The following is a 22,788-nucleotide window of genomic DNA, read 5'->3' on the forward strand; positions in this document are numbered from 1 at the left end:
ACAAGGAGGCAGAGAACTGTGCGCTCCTGTGGCGCGACGGAGTCTGGCCGCTCGGCCTTGCTACCCACCGCTTCCCAAAGGCCCAGATCTGCGACCTTCTGAATCGCGCTCCTTGCCTGTAAACACCGGGACCTCTGGGCTCCGGAGAGGTTTCATCAGTAAGTGAGCACCTTCCTACTCCCCCTATTCTGCTGGTGAGCTGGGTATAAACTAAGCACTGAAGGTGCCCGATGCGCTTTGCTCAGAGGACCTGTTTCCCCAGTCTTCTAACTGCAGCTCCGCGATCTGGCTCCCGGACTCTCTCTTGGCGTTCTCGGGCACCTCTGACCCTCTCAAAGCCAGACGCGTCCACCCGGGAAATCATCCCAGGGGTTTTTGGGGAGGGAGACCACCGCGCTCCTAGTCAACGCGGCGCGCACCTCCACTCGTGATCAAAGCAGTGAAAGCACACGTCGGGGCCTCGCAGGGATGCGTGCAGCCTGGCACCGCGCGGGCGCTAGACGGCCTCGGTTTCCCGCCTTCGAGGCTCACAGCGCCGAGCCCCGCCGCCGGCGATCCCGCCCAAGATGCCCCGCGAAGGGTGCGGTTTCGAGAAGGCCGAGCCCCAGCAGGGAGGCTCGGGTCTCGGGAGCGCCCGGCGGACCCTCGGCCTACTGGTCCCTCGCCCACGTCGCCCCGAAGCTGGCTGCCCAGCGCAGAGGCTGGCGGCCGTCGGGTGGGAGGGGCGCCCACCTCACCTTGGTGAACTTGACCTCCAGGTTGCGGATAGGGCGCGGCAGGGCAGGCGGCTTCCTGTCCGGCTGCCCGTTTTCCACGGCCCCGTTAGTGGTGGCCATGGCTCCTCCGCGCTCCCTGGCCCGAGGCGCCCTAGTCTGCGGCGCACCGGCTCGGCCCGGGCACTGCGCAGCCTGCTCCCGGGGTGACAGCTCCCCGCCGCTTTATGCAGCGCCCCACGCCTCCCTCCCGAGGGGGCCGTCTAATTGGCTGCAGGACCGGAGGAAGGGCGGGCGGGCTGCGGGAGGGAGGAGAGGGAAGGGGAGGGGGGCCCGCCCGCTTCACCCTACCCCGCCCGCCGCCCCTGCAGGAGCCCGAGTGCCGGCAGCTCTGCCCGCGTGCTGCGGACCGTCCCGGCTACCGCGCCGTGCGCTCTCTCGTCCTGGAGGTTGGCTTTGGACTAGCTCCCCGAAGCGCCGCCGGGCCCCGGAAGTCGCAGGGCTGGGACACCCGACCCGGCAGGGAGCTGAGCCGCAGGGGCCACAGCGCCCAGCTGCCTCCCCGAAGCCGGGCGGGCTCTTCCCGCGGCACCTGCAGCCCCCTCCCAGTCGCCGCACAGAGCGCTCGCCCAACTTCGGCCGGCTTGCAGCTCTCCGGAATGCCCGCTCTCCGCTGGGCCCTGCGCAGCGCCGGAGTCGGGGCTCCTGGCGGGGCTGCCCCGCGTCGCTGCGCACGTGCCCTGGTCTTGGGTCCAGCGGCCCGATCCCCGCTCGCAGGACAGACACCCGCTGCGCCCCACCCTGCCCTAGCGGGGACCGCCGGCTGGCGCACCCCGGCCCAGCTGGCCTGGAATTTCCCTGCGGCCCTGGGGCTTCACACGCAGTGGGGCAGAAGGCGAAAGCAAAACGCTGGACCATTCCAGCTCTACGCTGTGGAGCCCTGGCGCCGCTGGGCCTCTGACCTTCACAGGCGCACACCGCCCTCCATCCCAGAGCCCCGGAGTGCAATTAATTTGGTTTTTAAAATGCATAAATTATAACTCGATTAAAAAATGATAATTAAAAAGAAAGCACATGAGATCTTTGCTGCTAATCGTTTTAAGAGTTGAAACTCTTGTCGGGCATAACTTCCCAGGAGTGGGAGGTAAGTCTAGCTCCTCTCCTTTTGCCATTTGGGAAATGCTCCATCGACCCCCCCCCAGGACTTGACACAGCCCCCATCTGAGACACGGAAGCGGCTTCTGATGCATGCCATTCCTCAGGTCGCTGGAACGAAGACGGCAGGCACGAATTCCTGACAAAAGCTGGGCTTTAATCCTCAGATAGGCTCAGGCCCTTCAGTCCATCTCTTTGTGTGAGTAATCCCAAGAGTAATCAACAATGGAAAGGGGTCTTCTTATTTTCCTGAGGCTCCTCCTGTTTTGAGGCCTCCATGTCCATCTCTGTCCCCTGGTGTCCTTCTAGATAGAGGGGTAAGTTTTGAAGCTTTTGGAAACCCCGCATCTGTCCCTTACCCTGTGGTGGTGGAAAGTTCTTGTGCTGCTATGGCCTGGAGTGCACAGCTGAGGCCGGGAAAAGGGGATAATGGACCCTCGAACGGGGCAGCCTTGACCAATATCGGCTGGCCAACACTGGTGAGTCTGAGCAATGCCAGCTCTTTCCTCAGCTGCTTCTGCCAAATCCTGGCCTCCCTGCCATCTCGACTGGCCCCATGGCTCCTACTTAGGTCTCCTGAAAGCATCTGGGCAGATGTGCCATGCCAGGGCCTCTGGCTGGGTGCTGAGCCTAGCATTTGGGTGCCTGAACCCAAGAGGACGGTCAGGGTGTATCGACAAACCCTTCCTGCATAGATAGAGGCCAGGAGCCCAAGGCCAGTGGGTGCACCAGGCCCCAGGAAGCTGCAACTAGGGATGCTTTACAAACTGAACTCCCATTCTGAGACTTTATCTGGGATCCTGGACGGTTGAAATTATGTCACTGCCAGGATTTTTAAAAGAAATCTGAAATAAAATTTATAGAGGAAATTGTGTTAATTAAATAATTCTGGATTGATGGGGGAGGCAAATGGCATTGAGCTTAGAACTCTGCTCCTTTAGGGAAGATAGTCGAGCCTGTTTGGTCAAAGACAGACAGCCACCACTTTGTTGGCTATGAAGTCAGGAATGAAAGCCACCTCACCTCACACTCAGACGTCCTTGTGACCCGAGGCGTGATCTCAGGAGCCAGTTGCAATGATGCCGATTGGCTTACTTGCAGCTCCTCCGTTTGATACCCACGTGATCCTGGGAGCCTGAGATCAGAGTGGAGCACTTAGCCATAGACTTTGTCACTGAGAGCAGGTCAGGAGGATGGGCTTAGCTCTGGGCTTGTCCAGACAAGCAGGTTCTACCTCTGCTCCCATCAGCGGGAGGGGTGGAGGCAAATGTGCTTCTCCCCATTTTACAGGTGAGTAAACAGAGGCGTGCAGATACTTGTCCCAGACATCACCATCGGGGGAGAAACTAAGGCCAGACTGTGTGAGAGTGAGTGGTGCACGGCAGGGAGGAGGGCCTTCTCTGACATTCCTCTGTCCTATTCTTTCAGGCAGGAGAGCACCTATGACCCAGGGCGGTCCCACGTCATTGGGGCTGCATAGGACATAGTGAAGACACCAAGTGCTTTGAAGGTCAAAAATGGTGGGAGTAGCCTTCTTCCTTGTGCCTTTCCTAGGAATCGTATCTCCTAGCTGTGGCCTCAGAGGCAGGGGCCATAGGGGCTGGAAAGGAGGAAGATTTATTTTTGCTCACAGTGTGTTGCTGGGTGTTCGGTTCGGTGGTGAGTTGCCTGAGCATCGGAGGTGGCAGAGGCCCAGCCCCTTCTGATCACATCCCTGACCTGAGTTGCAGCTATGCACCCTTGGGTTGGATATTGATCTCTCTGAACTTCAGTTTTCTTTTCCATAATCTCCTTCCCACTTTACAGTGTTTGGGGAGGCTCAAGCAAGATAAGGCTCTCAGGAAGTGCTTTATAAACTTTAAAGGGCTATCACATACCAGCTCTTCATTTTCGTATTCTTCCTGGAGACTGGTTCCTCTTTGCTGGCTTTTCTTCTTGGAAGTCAGCAAGTTCCCCCCACTTGTCTCTGGCTTGCGGGAGCTCCCCAAGTCAACAGTCCCTCTGCTCATTTCATTGTGAAAAAGTATTTATTCATTTTGTTTTCAGCTCCGTGGTGCTGCTGTTGTCTGCTTGTCTTATTGGTGCATCAAATGAGCTGAGTCCCAGACATGTCACGTTGCAGGCTTGTTTGCGGATGAACACTTAGTAAAAAGAAGCATCAATAAAAGACTAAGATAAAACAGAAGTCAGGTGATCACCCCCTAAGTTCAACCTCATTTCATTTTTAAACCCATAATCATTTGTGGGTGATGTTGGGGTCTGAAGCAAATGTAATGAGTAATGATGATGATATTGATGGACCCCCTGCTGTGTTTCATGTTATTTCAGATCTGGTACCTGCGCCTTGTGGAGAGATGCCCAGGTCTGCTGAGCATCCCTTGTGTCCCCACAGCCTCTGGTCAGCTGCAAAGCTGCCTCTCCCACCCAGTCTGCTCACCTCCCTCAGTGTCGTGGAGTTGAGGCAAGGGCCTGGGACTTGGGTGTGCATTCTGAACCCCTTCCTAGAGAGCCAGGGCCCTGGGCTGAGGGTAGTTTTTTGATGTAGGGAAGCCCAGTCACCCCACTGTGTAGCTCTCAGGCCAGCTCTTGGGTGACTCAGGGAGGTGACCTAACTTCAGGTTTTTTGGCTATAAAATGAGGGTGGCGTGTGCCCCTGTGGTGAGGGAAGGTTGACTTCACTGTGAGCACCTCCCTGCTGGTATCAGTGAAGTCAATTCCATGTTTCATGTGAGTCATTCGGTGTTGCCTTAAGCTGACTAGAATAGGCAACTACTTACCTTTCAAGCTTACTATAAATTAAGACCCATCAAATACTACGATATTGTTCTGTCCTCAAGGGACACACAAACAAATCTTTTTCCCTGTGAGTTTCCATCAGTGATTGGTTATATGGAGGCAGGAGCACCCCAGGTTGGAGAAAGAGGAGCTGATAACACCCAAACATGGTGAAGAGAAAGGGGCTGCCAGCCCACCGCACAGCTCCGCCAGCTGCTTTCTCTCCAGCTCTGCCAGTCCTTTCTGGTTCTGGGGAAGGCCTTCCCCACACAATATTAGGCTGAGGCAAATCAGTCTTAGACCAGGCAGAAGCAAACGGAGAACTCATTACATAAAAGCAAAGAGGACACATCATGGTATTTGCAGGTCAGCCTCAGTGCAGCCACACACACACATGCATACCATATACATACACACACATACACATGCACGCACACGTGCACACACATACACACACATACCCCGCCAGTTCACAGCTGCCAGAGCTTTCCCCTTGGTCTGTCTTCCAGTGGATGAGAGTTGTGGCCCAGCCAGGAGAGAGCATGGAGGGTAAGGTAGAAAGAGCTAGTTGAGTACCCGATAGTTCTCTCCTTTCTTGCCAGTGGAATCCCATGCTATTGAGGGTGGCAATTGGCTTTGATAAAACCTATTTCCCAGCCTCTCTTGCAGATGGGTGGTTAAAGAAGTATAAGCTGAAGTTTTTGGTTTGGGCTTCCAAAGAAGCTCTTAGGTATGGTGGCTCATGCCTGTAATCCCAGCGCTTTGGGAGGTCGAAGTGGGAGGATCATTTGAGGCCAGGAGTTCAGGACCAAAGAAGCTCTTTACATGGGACTGAGCCAGCTGAAAAGCTCTTATTCCTTTCTGCTGCCTGGAACATGGACATGAGAGCTGGGTCTCCAGCAGCCATCATGTAACCATAATGCAATTCTGAAATGCAAATTCCATGGTAAGGAAGTTGGAAGAAATACTTAAGAAGAACCTGGGTCCCTGATGGCCCTGGAACGAGCCTTTCATCCCTGGATATTTTTTCTTGGATTTTTTTTTTCATGTCAGCAAAAGGAAAATCCTTGTATTATTAAAGCCTGCCATTTGGGTTTTCTGTTATATGTGGCCGACTTAATCCTAACCAGCATAGCTGGCTGTTGGCCATTGCTATGACAAGAAAAGCAAACTTTTAAACTCACGTGGAATAATGATCTCATTTTTGTATAAGCAGAGCAGCACAGATATAAAAATCTTATCACCATCTCTGTTATTTTTGACCTTAATCAAATAACCTTGATGTGCTGTGCTCAGGTTTAGTATATTAAAAAACAAAAACGAGCTCTGGGATGGAATAAATGGAGCTAGCTCATTGATTCATTCACAGCTTTAATTGCCTAAATTGGATGGTTGGATGATGAGGTCCTACTAGGGAAGAGAATCTCTTTGGTACAAAAGCCCCGTGGAGCTGCCATCCTCTGGTGCCCATAGGTGTTAGTTGTGTCCTCACATCTACTGAGGAAGGCACCAATACTCAGAGAGATTGAGTGACTATACAAGTCCCTGGGCCACCCAGACCTGGAAGATACTTGGTCAGGCCAGCACTCAACCCTGGCAGCAAGAAGTCAGACTTTGTTTTAAAGTAAACAAAATGTCACTCCATATAATCACTGAATTTTGCTCATAATACTTCACACCTCTCAATACCACCACCGGCCATTCTCAGTGATGTGAGAAGTTGTTTGCAGACTTTCCAATCTCCTTCAAAATTCAAGAATTCTGAATTTTGAACCACAGTTTTTGGGGTTTCAGTTCAATTTACTGCAGATAAAACATGCTTCCTGGTTAAAAGGAAAATTGTTTCTGGGGGCTTACAAAAGAAAGGGTTCAGGAAGATTCTTGAACACAAAGTGGTTCTTGCTAAATAATTGTACTGAGATAAGCCTAAGAAAATCAGAAACATACATATTGAATTTCCCTTGAAATTCACATGGGTATAACACTGTCAGGAAAGGGGGCTTAGCAACATACATTTTGCCAAGCCCAAAATGTTTGAAAAATAATTTAAGTATGTTAAGGTTTGGCGAATCACTCTTGGGTTCTTTTATCCTAGTCCCACAGTGACAAGACTTTCCCCCTGCCCTTCATCCGGGACCCCTGTAAAGGAGCATTAGTTACCCAAGAATCTTCCCTTGGATTTTTGCCATTATGTGAGTCTTGGGGTGGAGATCAGAGTGGGGAACAGAGGGGTTGTTAGAATCTGTGTACTCATGAGAGTGCCTGGGGATCCTCTTGCAGTTGTGTCTTTGTGGAATGAGAGTTACTCAGGCAGCACTCTTGAGGTTCCCCTGTAATCAGAAAGCTTCTATAAAGCACATCATGTCTTATAACATGTCTAGGCAGACAGGAAGCCTGTTATGTGTGTAGCAGACAGGAAACCTATTTATGTATATTTTCATCTAGTTTCATATGGCATTGCGGTGATTCTAAAACACTCCACCCCCAAGGGAATGGATTAATTAGTGACCTATAGTGTTTTCATATTTATAATGTTCTTTATTATTGAGCATGTCTGCAAGCATTGAGATTGCCTTACATTACACTGTATTATACATTACATTGTATTATATATTATGTTATTTGCAAAGATAGTTTATCAATTAAGAGACAATGAATTGGATATGGTGTATTTTCCACCAGTGATAGCAAATAAACATGAATATTAGGAACAAAACATGGGATTATAGACTTTATAAGGTGCACGCAAATGTGCGTCTTCTAAATTCCATGGATATTTCAGCTATTATGAATTTCAGCGCATTTTTTTTTCAATCCCAGGAAGTACTAAGCTTTTGCACCTGCTTACAATGTCCAGAGATTTCACTGCACTTCTCCCGTTGGCCACTAGATGTCACAGGACCAAGTTGAGTAGGAAGTTGCCACTGAGTAGGAAGTTGCCACTGAAGTTTGTTCTATGCGAGAAGCAGGTAAATGGCAGTGCAAGAGCTTGTTGACAGCACAGTGCCCAAAACTTCCATTGCACCACAGAAACATGATGCCAGAATTGGTGATTAGTGCCCAGGCTAGCCCACAAAAGCCTACTCGCTTCTCCCTAAGCCTAAAATGGGTTCCTAGCTTTGAGATCAAACAGATGTGGGTGCGGTTCTCAGCTCAGGGAGAACTTGGGCCTAATCTTTTTGAGCCACTACTTCTTTTTCTGAAGATGGAAGTAATAATTCTTGCTTAGCAAGGAATTTGTGGGGGTAGGTGAGAGTGGAGGTGCGACAAGTACATTTGCAAGGAGATAGACAAGACCTCACTGCTGCCTGACTCTTGATGAAGCTCACAGAAAGCACCACCCAGAACCTTGTCCTGCTGGCTGTGAGGCATCACCCCTGACCTGGCTGCTCTCTTGGGCCCTGGGTGCCCACTTCATCCCCATCCCTTCCTATCCCTCTCACAGACAAGACAACCCAGGACCCTCCAATAGAAATTTGTCAAGGAATTGCAAAAGGATAAATAACGGCAAAGGATAAGTGTGTATGATCCTAGGAGTTTAGCCTTGCAGGCAGGTAGACTGGGAAGGATTCCTGCAGGGCATTGGCCAGACTCATTTTGTAATCTCTCTTGGTCACAGATTCCTTGTCTGTAGAAGATGGTACCTCCTTCATGGGATCAGAAACGCAACTGAGATCGCTGATGTGACAGGGCCAGCCCTGCCTGGCATATGGTGGATGCTTGGTTTACGTCACTTGAGAGACTCTCTTGCTAGGGGGATGGGATGGACTTCAGTCTCCTTTTTCAGCCCTGGCCAAGAAACCTCCAGCTGGGTGGGCAGCTTCTCAACCCTTCTAGAACCTTCTTCCTGCTCTTCTCTCTGATCTATGCTACAGGTGGCTTTCAGCAGCTCCAGACTCTTCTTTGGCTGATGCCAGGCTCTATTCCCCCAACACCTATCCCTTCATTTGTATTTATGCTTCACCGCAACATTGCAGACACTTTTGGGGCTTCTCCTAGGAATCTATCTGGCTTTGGGTTTCTGAACACCCAGCTCTGCCCCGACTTGCTTCTCTCTCTCCTGTTTCATTAGCCATGTATCAGGTCTGATTCTTCTCAGTCTTTTTACTTTCTTCCTCATGCTGCCTCTCAGGCATTGGTGGGGCACTGGCAGTACTGTGTAGACAAGGATCTTGACTCTCATCAGAATGTCCTGATTGATTAGTGATGTCTGCCATGAGCACAGGATGCAGGCAAGCCCTAGAAACTGGCCTTCTCACAGGGTGACATGCACAGGAGTCACCAGGGATCTTGTTGACAGGCAGGTTGCATTCATAGGTCTGATGTGGGGCTCAGGGTTCTGCCCTTCTAACAAGCTATTAACAAGTATCTAACAAGCTACTAACAAGAATCTAACAAGCATCCTTCCTAGACAGCATCAGCATTTACCAGGAACTTGATAGAAATGCAGACTCCCAGGCCCTACCATAGACTTATTGAGCTGGAATCTGCAGGTTAACAAAAGCCTTGCCCAGGAGCTTCAAATGCACGTCACGGTATGAGAAGGGCCACCAGGCTCTGGTCTGGCTAATACCTGGCCTCTTAGGAAAAACAATCCCTGCCCCACCAAAAGCCCACCTTGTCAGAATGGCTGAAACAAGCTCTTCTTTTTCTTTCTCTGTTTATTTTCAGGGTGGAGATGACATCACTTTCTACTATGAGACCAAGGATAGCCCAATACTGATCCCAGCCAAGATCCCAACTGCCCCCACTCTTTAGAGGCTCCTTACAGCTATACCCAAGGAAATAGCTTTGAAGGACTTTAATCAACACACTTTTATAAGATGAGAGTCTAGAAGTACCAGGGCAACACTATTAACAAGAGGTTGTACCTTCATTATATTGCATGCAAATTGCTGTTTATACTGCTCTTGAATTCTGGGGCTTGAGGAAGACAGGCTTACTGGGATGGGATATATACTTTGGGGAGGAAGGAGGGACCCTCTGTGCACAGTGTAAGTTAGGCCCTGTGCCCATCGGAGAGGCTGCAATGAATGTTACCAGGCGAAGAACCCCACTTTGGGATGTGAGGCCCCAGGGGCAACAGGGCACGACAAGGTGTTTCCCCAGAATGACTGAAGGGGGACATCAAAGGGACAAGTGTGGACAGTGGACAATTGAAGCAGGCAATGGGAAGGCAGAACTGGGAGACGGCCCCAAGCCTCAGGTTGGAGAGGTGAGGCAAGGGCAGGGTGGGGCCTTCCACGTGGGCTCAGAGCAGCCACCCTGACTCAGGCTGAGTCGTTTGAGATGAAGGCTGCGGGCGGGCTGTCTCAGGCACTCAGCCCCGCCCGGTAGTGGCCCAGCCTCTTCCGTGAGAGGATTGACTTCAGGAGTTGTGCATATTCGAACTCAGGAGGCGGCCACATTATTATATACATATGATTTTGTAGACACAGAATTATAATGATGTATTTATTTCTGTAGTTCTTCTTTGACATCGGTCTTCTTTACTAGACAAAGCTCCAATTTATGTTATGAACTGAGAGAGATTCAGTAGCTAGTTCCAGGCTCCCTGGCTCCATCACTTGCATCTCTAACTTCTGGGGTACCTCATGGAGGTCTCTAACCCTCAGCTTCCTTCTCTGCAAAAGTGGGTGGCTTGGCAGTGCACAGCTATGGGGACAGCATGATGTCGCTCTGCTGGGATGTTAAGGAAATGGACCTCTCCAGGTGGGAGTGTTGGTGCTGGTGCTGGTGCTGGTGCTGGTTCTGGCTGGGTGTATGGTCACCCTTCAGCTGGTCAAGGAGGTTTGAGCAGCTACGGTGCATTTATTGGCCAAGGTTAGGCTTGTGATTGGGCCCAGTGGAATGGAATGGAAAACTGACTAAGGGAAGATAAACTTTTCTGTGATACCCGAACAAAGGAATACCTTCTGAAGCAGAACTAACTAAAGCATGAGGAATGACCCAGAGAATGAAGGAATAGGAAGAGTGCCACACCACTCTTCTGCCCACTCCCAATACCCTTCCACTCTGAATCAGCTGCCCCCGCCCAGTAAGGCCTCCCATGATCTCCCTCTATGCTGCCTCGGTGCTAGCTGGCCAGGGTGCCCGCTGTTGCTAAAACAGAATCACTCACTTCAACTCAGGGCCTTTGTGATCACCACTGCTCCTGCCTGGAGTGCTCTTTTCCTGAGATCTTTGCATGACTGATCTCTCCTCATGAAAGTCTCAGCTTAAATGCTGCCTCATCAGAGAGGCCTCCCCTGATGAGTCTGTCTGAAACCCCTCCCGCATCCCGCATCCCGCATCCCATTCTGTCATCTCTATGGCCCTGATTATACATTTCCTCTTTGTTTGCTGATGGATTCCTGATTCTAGAACGTAAGTGAAAATGCAGGGGACCCGCCCCACCCCGACACCAGCCACCAGGTGGCGTCATTGACCCAGGACAGCTTGGTACTTACTATTGCAAGGGGCCCCCAAATACTCAAAATTGGCACCCTCACCAACTGGTAGCTGGATAGTTTATTAGTAGATCTGCAGTGAATACATCAGGACTAATAGTCTTTCCAGAACAAATTAAAATAAGGCTTTAGGTTGGTGTCATAAAAAACAAGTTCTGCTTGTTTTCCCATCCATGCCTGGGACATTTATAGATGAAGTAAACCTGTCAGTGCTTAGCACAGTGTTGTATCCCTGGTGGAGACCAGAGAGATCTCCAAAACCTACATCTTTAGAAACTCTGCACCCATGGCACAAGCGTGTGTCCATGGCTATGGAGTTAGCTGTTAGCTAGGGTGGAGAAGCCCAGGCCACCTGACTCCCAGCCTGGGATGTCTTCTTTCATGCCATGTAGAAACCCATGACCCCAGGCCTGTGCCAAAGCACCCTCTTGGTTTGTATCTTGTAAGAGGTAGAATGTTTAATCCTGAACAGGGTGGACTTCTGGTAAGCCAAAGGGTTTTTTGCTCAGTTACAAAGCATTCTAGGAGCTAGGCACCATAACTACAGAATAATAAGACATCCCTCAAAGAGTCTGTAATGTAATTGGGAGAATAACTATGTCTGGTAGAATAATGAGCGATGAATTCAAGATGTTAATGACATCCTGGAGAGGGAAGAGTAGAGGTAAGAGAGGGTCCTCTTGGGTACAGGGAAGATTTTTCAAAAGAGAGAAATGTCCAAGATCGTGTGGTTGGGCCTCTGTGTTGTCACTCTATTTTGGCAAAATAAAAGCTGGCAGCATTGGTGCAACCATACTGAATACTCCAGGGAGTTCCAGCTTTGCAGCTGGGTGAGAATGTGCTGACTGTGCTGGGGCCCTGGGGCTGGGAGTCTGGTGGCCCATCATCCTGTGGTTCTGCCATTTCTGCCCAGTCCTAGCATCTCCAGCAGAAGGTATTTTTAGGGTGTGCTTTAAAGATGGACAACTCCTCAGAGAGTCACCAAATGGCTTCAAACTCTGAAAATGCTGAAAGTAGGCTTGACTTTGCTGTTGCTAGGTAGTATCCTGCCTCTATGTTGGGACACAAAATAAAGGCCCCAATCTTTTTGAGGTAGTAGAATTCCTCCCGAGGTGGGTGGGAGAGCGTTCGCACCCCCACCTGTCTCCCTCCATCTTACGTTGGTGCTCAGGAAGCTGCACTGTCAGGCTGTGTGGCACAACCACGTGGGCATGTTGTATTTAGGGTGTTGGTCTCAAGAGGGAAGACATTTTTGGTTATGCTTTTCTTTTTTTTTCTTCTTTTCTTTTTCTTTGTTTTTTGAGACAGAGTCTTGCTCTGTTGCCCGGGCTGGAGTACAGTGACACAGTCTTGGCTCACTGCAACCTCTGCCTCCTGGGTTCAAGTGATTCTCCTGTCTCAGCCTCCCAAGTAACTGGAACTACAGGTGTGCGCCACCACACCCAGCTAATTTTTGTATTTTTAGTAGAGACGGGGTTTCTCCGTGTTGGTCAGACTGGTCTCGAACTCCTGACCTCAGGTGATCTGCCCACCTTGGCCTCCCAAAGTGCTGGGATTACAGGCATGTGCCACCGCACCCAGCCTGGTTATGCTTTTCTTAAAATGTAGTTTGCAGCCATAAGCTAGTCCATAGAACTATCTCCATTTTACCTTGTATATAGGGACTCATAAGCAAACTTACTTTTTATCCTTAAATGGTGTAGGACTTGTTATCTATTACATGGATTAAATAGGAAAAATGTTTGAGGTAGGTGGCCTGGCACACATTGTCTGTAACAGATACTACTTACCTAGAGGCCCCTCTCATCTAGCAACTTCCTAGCAATCTAGCAATGATCTAGCAACTTCCTTTCTGCTAACCTTTGTGATTGAAGAAACTTATTTTTGGTAACTTTCCCAATCCACAAAACCAATCCCATTTTAAGGTGGGAAAGTGTAGTGTAACAATGGGATCACTGTTTTTTTGTTGGTGAGATGAAAATGTTTAAGCTTGGCCCTAACACCAGTTGCTATTGAAAGGTACTGCCTTGTACAAAATAACAAATCAAATCCCAAACTGTCTGTTTATGGTTATTACGGTTCACTTCATTAAGCCATAACTCTGATTACATTCTTTCTCCTGCCCTACCCTGAAGGCTGAGCTCTGAGGCCAGGGGGCTGGGCCTGCTCTTCTCTGGGAACTGCGTGTCCAAAAACATATTTGGGCAAAATGGATGAGTTGTGGACAAAGGGAACTCTCAGACTTTCAGGGGACCTTACCTGAGGGGCTCCTTCCGAGCCCTAGAGTCATGCTCCCCTATGCTGAGCACCTTGGCTCTTGAGACCCTGGGTTCCTGTTGCACCTGCAGAGATTCAGGTGAGAAATCTCTGGTTGGAGAAGGTAAGGTACAGGTGTGAGCTTGTTTTAATCTGAGATAATAATGCACAGACTTTCAAAGAGTGAGAAAGAGTGAACAGAGAGAAGCCCACGGTTGTGGGTACGGAGTGTGGATGTCCCTGATCCTCCGTGTGTCAGCCCATCTGTTAAGTCACCTTTCATCTTTGTGACGTTTTCCCAGGGCCCTCTCCTGCTATAAACGACTTATGAAACACATGAATTAGAGACCGTCCTCAGTCCTACGCATGCAGCCCTTGACAGTGTGCTCTTTGGGCAGAGTTCTGGCCTCAAATGCACCTTCAGGAGCATTCCTTTGCTCAAGAGGCTGAGTATGGAGGAGGAGAGAAGACAGGCAAGGGAGGTGGGTTGCTCTGGGTTCCATCCTCACCCTCAATGGTATGGGGCCTTCAAGCTCTTTTGCCTCTCTCTTGGCCTCCTCGCCTATAAAATTCAGTCATACCTACTCATGGGGCAGCAGCTAGTCCCTGGTGATGGGCTCCACGAATGGAGCCTCCTGGTGTTCATGTCTCTGTGCGGTCCCTGGCTATGCTAACTCTGGGTTGGCCCTGCCGCTGCCTGAACTAGAGTGCTGAGTCATGGCGGGCCAGTTACAGGCCTGATCCTTGGGAAGCTCGGCAGCTTCTGCCTCTGTACTTGTGGGGGCCTGAGCGTCCATGTAGGAAGTCCAGGTAGCCTTCAGGAGAGACCACATGGAAAATCCATGTGCAGAGGGAGAGGCCCTAGCACCCCAAGGAGAGATAGGCCCAGGTGTCCCAATGTCCTGACTGAGCCCAGCCTCCCAGGCACCCCTGCCAAAGCTCCAGGGAAGTGAATGCAGTCACTCCCTGCATTGGAGGTCCAGCCACTGCCGCCACCTGACTGCAGCTGGGCGAGACCCTAAACCAGACCAGCAGAGGGTCCCTCTAATTGAGCCCCAGTGAACCCTTAGAATCATGAGAAATTCAAAAAATGCCTGTTGTTTTAAGCCCTGAGCTTGGGGGCAGTTTGCTATGCAGGGATAGATCACAAGACATGGGCATACCCTAAAGTGAGGAATGCCAGCTGCCTGCTCCACCCCCACAGTGAGGTCCACAAGATTTTCCGTTAAGTCTCAACGCAGCTCCTGGCACGTGGAGGGTGCTCAAAAATAGCTGGTTTTCTTATAAATAAATGCAAACAGGTGGTTTTCCCTCTGTGGTGCCCTAATTAGTCTAAACGCTGACTTCTCATGGGCCCTGGCTCCTGATATCCTTAAATCTTTTTTTATTTTTTTTTATTGAGATGGAGGCTAACTCTGTCACCCAGGCTAGAGTACAGTGGCCCAATCTTGGCTCACTGCAACCTCTGCCTCCTGGGCTTAAGAGATTCTCCTGCCTCAGCCTCCTGAGTAGCTGGGATTACAGGCACATGCCACCACGCCTGGCTAATTTTTGTGTTTTTGTAGAGAAGAAGTTTCACCATGTTGGCCAGGCTGGTCTCGAACTCCTGACCTCAAGTGATCCACCCACCTTGGCCTGCCAAAGGGCTGGGATTACAGGCATGAGCTACTGCACCCAGCCCCCGATATCCTTAAATCTTGTTAACTCCATGGAAGGGGGCTTCAGGTGTGCCAGCCCATTGGCAGAGCCATGTTGCAGGGGCATCTCGTTCAGCAGACATTGACAGGCCTGTTCTTATGTGCCAGATGCCACACCAGGCACTGAGGCTCCTGCAGACGGCACTACAGACCAACCACTGATCTCATAGCTGGTACATGGCGGGGAGAAGACAGACATGGAATGAGAAGCTGTAAGTGTGAGTAATGGTATGGAGAAGTGCAGAAAGGGGAGCGCTTACTTCGGTTTAGTTCAGCTGCAAGTGACGAAGACTAGAAACAACATCACTTAAAGAGGATACAGGTTTATTTTCATCTAAGAGAAATACAGCCTTGGGCAGTCTAGGACTGACAAGGCAGCTCCACAGTCACTCATCAGAGTCTGATGTCTTCTTTCTTTCTGCTCAGCCCTCTTAGCTTGCAATGTCCATCCTCACATTGGTCTCAAGATGGATGCTGGAGCTCCAGCCATCATAGCCACATTCCATGGGGGAAGGGCAAAGAAGAAAGTTCGCCTCCTGGTTTAATTATCCCCCTTTCAAATAACTTTCTCTGAGGCATCCTCTACCCTCAAAGTCTTCTGCTTACACCCGCTTGGCTACAAATGTCTGGAAACTTGGGAAATGTAGTGCTTTAGCTGGACCTATTGCTGCCCCAATAATATAAAGGTCTGTCAGTCAGGAAGAAAGGGGAAAAGGTTTTGCTTGACAACTGGCATCCTCCACCCCAGAGACCACTCCGAAGCACAGAAGTGACATTTTTCAACAGAAAGAAAGTTTGAACCAATTAGATAAAGAGCATTAAGATGCAGAGACTCAACCCCCACAGAAAACCCAAAGGTGAGAAATCTCATGAATCCTTCAAGGAATTCACAGGAGTCCAGTGTGAACCTCTTCCCTCTCAACGTAATTCCCTCATCTGTTTGGCAGGAGCTTACTTTAGCTTAGGATCTGGGAAAACATGAGTCTCCCCTCCCACCATGAGAAGAAGCTGAGGTTACCATTCACCTTTGGGACTGAGTGAGTTTCCACTTTTCCCTGAGAGCAGACTTGACAGATGTGGGACATGGTGGAGCTGGGGCTCTGAAACGTAAAGCGTAAAGCGGGGAAAAGGGGAACTCTTGAAACAAGGAGAGATGGATCCTTGCCTTCCTCTTCTGGGTTGAGGGGTCCAGGGGACTCCCTGAAGCAGCAGCTAAGGAGGCTACAGCCATGAGACTTCTGGCAACTTCCAGGAGGACCCGGCACACTGCTATCTGTTTACTGATTTAGTCTAGTAAGTGCATGAAACAGTATTTTGAAATTACAATCTCCTTAGCTCTGGGGTCTATAGCAATGACTCCTTGAAATTCCTTTTGTTCTGATCTCACACATCAATTCAGCATGTGAGGGAGTCTGAAGGGAACTCAATTAGAAATGCAGGCTAGATACATGTTGTTTCCTTTCTCTTTTTCTTTCTCTTTCTTTCTTTCTTTTTTTTTTTTTTTTTTTTTTTTTTTTTTTTTTTGCCTTTCAACACCTGGGGCTTGCCAAGCCCACTTCAAGGAAAGGGGCTGCATTTTAAGTTAGCCCCGTTTTCTGGAACTGGTGGGAATGTCTTCATTTTTTCAGGTTTCCACCTGTGGTTACCTTGCAAGGCTTCTCAGCCAGGCCCTGCGTGTCCCCTCTCCCGCTGCGTCCCGGCTTCCCCTGGCTGGATTCCCCAGCGCATCTGCTGTGGGCTGGGTGCCCAGTCGTTTTCCATTAATGCCTCTGGACAGACAGGCCTACACAGCTGCACAGCTTGTGACGCAACGTACCCGGCACATATACTCCCTGCCTGTCCCCGGCCAACCCTGGCCAGAGAGCCATCGGAAACTGGTGTTTACTGGGAAGTGATTTGACTTTGTAACACGGTGACCACAAGCCCCGTTCCACTGGCCGACATGGTCCCAAATATTTCCTTCTCTCATGAACTTCCCATCCCCCCTGCCCCCACAGTTGCTGTTTAGAAAAGTGTGGCTCAGGAAGGGGAGGTGAAAGTGGCAGCCTTATAATCTGGGAACGAAAGAGTCTTTGCACACTGTCATTAGAGGTCTGTACATATTGGACAAAATGTTGCTCTCTTGAAAAGTGAGTTGTAACTCCTTAAATTTGCCCAAGTCATCGTTTTCAGGATCTGACTCTCGTTTCTTAGAAGGCATTACATCGCTTTAATATGCAACAGTCTAACATAACATTAAATCATTTTTAAAAGTTTCATCTAGTTGATCCTGAGCCAAGGTATTCTTGGGTTGGGTTGCACATCCACCCTTTTGTTTTTTATATGGTTAAAAAGAAACACACGACAAAATACCTATCAAGTGATCTCACCCTTGCTGGTGTCCAAGAGTGATCTCTCGGCTCAGTGGGTCTCTTTGGTTTGTAGGGGCCCCAAAAGATGGCTTCATTTTCAAGACCAGTGAGTATTCTATGTGTGCCCACCACACACACCAGACTGCAGTGTGTGGGGGTGGGAGGAGGTGCCTGGGCCAGGTGCAGAATGGAAAAATCATGGTTTTCCAGGGATGCCAGGGACTTGAAGACAGAGAGGCTAAGCCAGAGCTGGGAGAAGAGCAAGTGCTTTTGCCCCTTTTATAAGAGATGCTTCAGCAAAGCCTTCACCACACACATCCTCCATTTCCCTTCTACAAAAGGGGACCACTCTTTCACTGTGGCCCCACATGAGGGCTGCTCTCCCGGGAGTCTTTGTCCTAACTCCTGCACCAAATCTTCTCCTTTGTTTGTCCTCCAGACCATCCTTGGAACCTTTCTTTATTTGTTTGTTTTTGAGAAGGAGTATTGCCCTGTTGCCCAGGCTGGAGTGCAATACCGTGATCTCAGCTCACTGCAATCTCTGCCTCCCGGGTTCCAGCGATTCTCCTGCCTCAGCCTCTTGAGTAGCTGGGACTACAGGTGCACACCACCATGCCTGGCAAATTTTTGTATTTTTAGTAGAGACGGGGTTTCACCATGTTGGCCAGGCTGGTCTCGAACTCCTGACCTCAAGTGATCCACCTGCCTTGGCCTCACAAAGTGCTGCAATTACAGGCATGAACCACTGCACCCAGCCTCTGTGGAACCTTTAGCCCTCAGTCAACTCTGCTTGGGTTAAGACTTGGGTGTTCGAATGCCTGTCTCCCCACAGACAGTGAGAAGGGAGCCATGTCTTGGTCACCCAAAGATCTTGATGGCCTTCCAGTGTCCTTTGGTGACTCAGTGAATGCAGCAGAACCCCTCATATGGAGCTGGGGAAGATGGGGAGATGTCGCTTCCATTGCCGCCTCCCGCCTCCTGCCCTGTGCTCAGCCCAGCCCCACAGCCCCCAACCCCCAGGATCCCCACTTCTCACTTCCTAACTCCACTCCTGCCCAGGCCTTGTCCTGCTGGCCTGGGGATTCCCCCAGCTCACCTTGGTTCTTCCGAATATGTAGTGGGGGTGGTAGAGATACATGTAGGGATATCTGGTAGGTGTGACAACATCCTTCCAGTCTCAGCCACCTCCAGAAGCTGCCTACGCCCTTGAGACTAGGTGATGGTCGGGTGAAGGAGGAAGTGGTTAGGGAAGCAGAGACCCAGATGGCTACCTGAGTCCTAGCTAGGATGAGGGCCTAGGGATAGAATCTCCTGGGAGCACTCTGAGGACTCACTGGATAATCCACACTCTGTCCTCCTCCAGGAACCTGGGCCCTCGAGAGCCTCCTCCTGGAGCCTGTGGATGTGAGCCACCCTGGCCTCTGACCCGATCCTGGACACGTCTAGCAGGGCTGGCACCAGCTGCCCCCCAGCAATCCACGAGCCGACTCCAGCCGCCGGGGGCCTGTGTTGCAAGCTGGGTCTCTTCCTGCTCTCCCTGGGCCTGGCCTCTCCTCCCCAGTCGGCTTGGCTGGTCTGGAAACAATGACTGTGGACAGAAACGACTTCTCATGGGGGTTTTGGAAACCGCGGCTGGGCATCAGCAAACAGCTTTTGCACAGGGCAGTGGCTCCCGAGGAGACGCAGAAACGCTGGGAGGCTGGAGGGGAAGTGACAGAGACAATAGGAGGCATTGTGTCTTCTCCCAGGAAGCTCTGCTTTGCATTGCTTCCAAGAAAATTGACTCTGGGGCAGCTCCTTCTATTCCAAAGCAACAGCTTTATGTGATTATGTTAGTCCCAGGCCCGGACAAATGCGCCCTTCCTACCTCATTAACAATGCCAGCAGGGCCCAGCTGTGCCATGGGGGCTCCGTGCCCTAATTCATCAGACAAGGCCGAGTGTGGAAGTCATAAGAACAATGCATCTTAGAGCAGAAGCTGTCTGTGGAGGGAGTGCAGCTTTGATGTGGGGCATGGCCCTGATTAGGGTTGACGGCTAGGGATGGTCCGTGCTCGGGAAGGTGGCATAAGCCCGGATGGCATTTGGGATGTGGGGTTTTGCACCTGGGTCTGTTGAAGTTTGATGAAGTTTAACACGTGGAAACAGTGGCTTTTGTTCTGCAGGACAAAGGCCTTCCTCGACCTGGGCCCAGGCTGAGACCTTGGTGGTGGCAACATTTCCTCCCCGTCGCCTCTTGTCACTCTCCTTGTGGAAGTTTAATTAGGACAACGAGCTTTCACAGGCTCATTTCTCACTCCAGCAACTTTCTAACACTTCCTAACGAGGAGGCTGGAGCCTGAGGACTGTGGGGCGGAGAGGGGGCTGTGGGGCTGGCCAGAAAGACCGTTGAGGGGACTGGGAGGGGCTGGGGAAGTGGGGGTGCGTGGAGAGGAGCAGAACAGGCACAGAGGAAGCACAAAACCACAGTGGGTCCCTGGAGAACTGTGGATTGATCTGGGAAGAAGAGAAAATAAAACAAATCCTAACTGGTCTTTGTTTTCTGGGTGGCCAGACAGTAATTTCCCCAAATTCTCTATGGTTCTGGAAAAGAAAGCAAAGGATCAATCACTGTTGACTTTGTGGCCTTCAGAACTGGATCACATGGGCCGTTACTTAACACCTTAAACTCCTCTTACTGCCATGCAAGCCTTTCCCATCCACTGGGTTCTAAACAGAGAGGTTGTGATGACCTGGCCAAGCCCCCAGCCCACTCCTGAACCAGGCTCCACACTTTTTATCCAGGTGTGGACATGGTGGAGTGCCTGGGTAGGGGATGGGGAGCCCACATCAAGGGTGTGATCCTGCTGACCTCGATGGAGATGCTGGCTTTCTTGGGCCTAAAGAGCATGAAGAACTGGGGGTGGAGGGACAGAGGATCCCTGTGTATCCCCACCTGCATCAGTCAGTATAGTTCAGGTTGTGCCACAGTAACACCCAAAATGTGGGTGCTTAAAGACCACACGGCTTGTTTCTTCTGCTGCTACATATCCATGGTGGGTCGGCTAACAGCTCTGTTCCACATCACCCCAACCCCTGGCCTCATTATTTACAACACTGGCAATTGGTCTGATAGAGGGAGAGAAAGAGGTTGTGAGGGCACACTGGCTCCTGAAGTGCCCTCATGGGGATGACACACCCCAGTCTTGCTCAATTTCAAAGTTGTGTGGATATACGTAACTTCCAGGCAGGGGAGAGAGGTTATCCTACTGTGATTCTGGAAGCTAGAACCAGAAATATTTGGTGAGAAGTACTAATAACCTCCTGTTTTAGTTATCTGTTGCTGTGTAACAAATTACTCCAAAACCAAGTGGTTTAAAATCATAACTATTTATTTTTCTTACCTGGCAATCTGGGAGCAGCTTATCTGGATGGTTCTGGCTCAGAATCTCTCATGAAGTTATGGTTAAAATGTCAGCCAGGGCTGCAGGCATCTGAAGGCTTGACTGAGGCTAGAGGGTCTGGCCTCAAGATGCCACTCACATGGCTACTGGCAGGAGGCCTCATTGCTTTACCATGCGGATCTCTCCAATGAGCTGCCTGAGTGTACTCATGACATAGAAGCTGGTTTGTCCCAGAGCTAATGATATGAGAGAGAGAGAAGGAGAACAAGCAGGAAACTGCAGTGCTGTTTATGACCTCACACACATCACCTCTGCTTTATTTTATGCATGAGAAACAAGGCACTAAATCCAGCCTACATTTTAAGCAGAGGGAAATTAAGCTCCACCTCTTGAAGAAATGAGCATCAAAGGATCTGGGGTCATATCTTAAAACCACCACAGCTACACAAGTTCCCCAGATGACTATCCGGATACTGGGACCAATATGCAGGACTTCAGGCCCATGTGGTCCTGGTTCAGCCCAGGCTCTTCATTTATATCCAGGGCCTCTGTATCTGTCCCTGTCCCTCTCCAACTGAGACAGGAGGAGAAGCCCCAGGAGGGTAAGAGGAGGAGAGTGAGCACGTTTCAAAACAGTCTCATGGTAAACAGAGACAAAGAGAGAGAAGGAAGGGAAGCACGTGAGCCTTTGGCGTCTTTAAACCTTCATATTCTGTGGCACCCTCTGCAAACTGAGGATACCCACTGATATCTGTGTGGGCTGTCAAGGGGTGCATTTGAAAATCTTCCTACCAATAGGAACTTCCTCCCTGGCTGAACCCATTTCACTACTGGTGGGTGTGGCCTATTGGAGTCAGGGGTCTCTGCCTGAGCAGACAGAAATGCTCCTTTGTGCAGAAGGTGAGTGAGCAGGTGGGTTCCTCATTACCTAAGTACACACTAAACACACAAGCTTCCCAGGGGATGGGAGTCGATTTTGTGCTACAACAAAATATACCTATCCCTTTGAGTTATGAGTGAAACTTCAGGACTAAGGCTCTACTATCCACCCTGGTACATGTGAGACTCCCGGCAGCAATGTGAAACGATCAGAGCCAGAGACGGAGAGGACAGAGTAAAGGCCCTAAGAGAAAACCCAGCAGGAAGTCGGCGAATTGAGTGAGGGAGGCCAGGCGGGAGATGGGCAAGGCTTGCCTGGCCACAGGCCTGACCCAGAGGCTCTAGCCTGTGATGGGTAGGAAGATTTTCACACACACCCCTTGATAGCCCACACAGACGTCGGTGGGGCATCCTTAATTTGGAGAGGGAGCCGTGAGAATATCAAATGTAGAAAATGACCCCTCCCTGGTTGTTTAGAAAAGCTGTCAGGAAGGCCAGTGGTCTTCTGTTAACCTCCATCTCCTGTATTTCTAGAATGGCTGGAGTGGGTAGGGGAGGTGTTTTGGGTTCTCACCTTTCCTGGAATTCTGGCCTAGTGAGAGCTCAGTGAACGAAGGCTCCCTTCTGGGACCCTCGGGGGGCTGCGTGTAAGTGGGGAGGGCCCCGGCAGTGCCGTCCCAGAGGACAGGCACACAGAGTGCAGTGGGGCCACTGTGGACTGGGGAGGTTTGCTGGCCACGAGGCAGCAGATTTCCTGACATAGCCTTACTATTTACTTTTTGGTCAATAATTAGAAAAAGTATTGGAAAGAGAATATCTGGAATGAGGCCTAAAGAAAAGTTCGGGGGACTTACTGGAGCCAGTAGTCTTGTCCTACGTGTGATGCTCTATGTGGCTGAGAATTGGGCTGGAAGGTACTGGAGTTGGCCTAACCCCAGGAAAGCCTTGTCTGTCCATGTACATGAGGTGGGAAGCCCCGAGGGACTGAGCTTCCCCGCCAGAGCCACTGCCCCTTGTCCTGGGCAGCAAGGGTGGGAAACAGTTACCCCAGCAATGCCCCAGGGTCTACCAGAGCTTTTCAGCCTGGGCCAGTTCCTTTCTTGGGGGTAGCTTTTTCCCTTTTCATCTTTT

General features: G+C 50.4%; 2 protein-coding genes and 1 pseudogene across 2 annotated transcripts in view; 1 reads left to right on the top strand and 2 right to left on the bottom strand.

The window, feature by feature from the left end:
* ALDH1A3 (aldehyde dehydrogenase 1 family member A3) overlaps positions 1–969 on the bottom strand; it is a 37,315-nt gene extending 36,346 nt beyond the window's left edge. Inside the window, exon 1 of the mRNA XM_007990580.3 lies at positions 738–969. Coding sequence (XP_007988771.1) covers positions 738–836 — 99 coding nt within the window. The 5' untranslated portion in view covers positions 837–969. The remainder of the gene's footprint in view (positions 1–737) is intronic.
* Positions 941–18,852, top strand: LOC140710643 (uncharacterized). Its single transcript, XM_073012902.1, has 2 exons — positions 941–2,067; positions 18,760–18,852. The coding sequence occupies exon 1, from the start codon at positions 941–943 to the stop codon at positions 1,751–1,753; it is 813 nt and encodes a 270-aa protein (XP_072869003.1). The 3' UTR covers positions 1,754–2,067; positions 18,760–18,852.
* On the bottom strand, positions 18,727–22,418 carry LOC103231514 (uncharacterized; annotated as a pseudogene).
* Positions 22,419–22,788: the final 370 nt, after the last annotated feature.

This window comes from Chlorocebus sabaeus, chromosome 29 (genome assembly GCF_047675955.1).
Source record: "Chlorocebus sabaeus isolate Y175 chromosome 29, mChlSab1.0.hap1, whole genome shotgun sequence".
In the NCBI taxonomy this organism is placed as follows: Eukaryota; Metazoa; Chordata; class Mammalia; order Primates; family Cercopithecidae; genus Chlorocebus; species Chlorocebus sabaeus.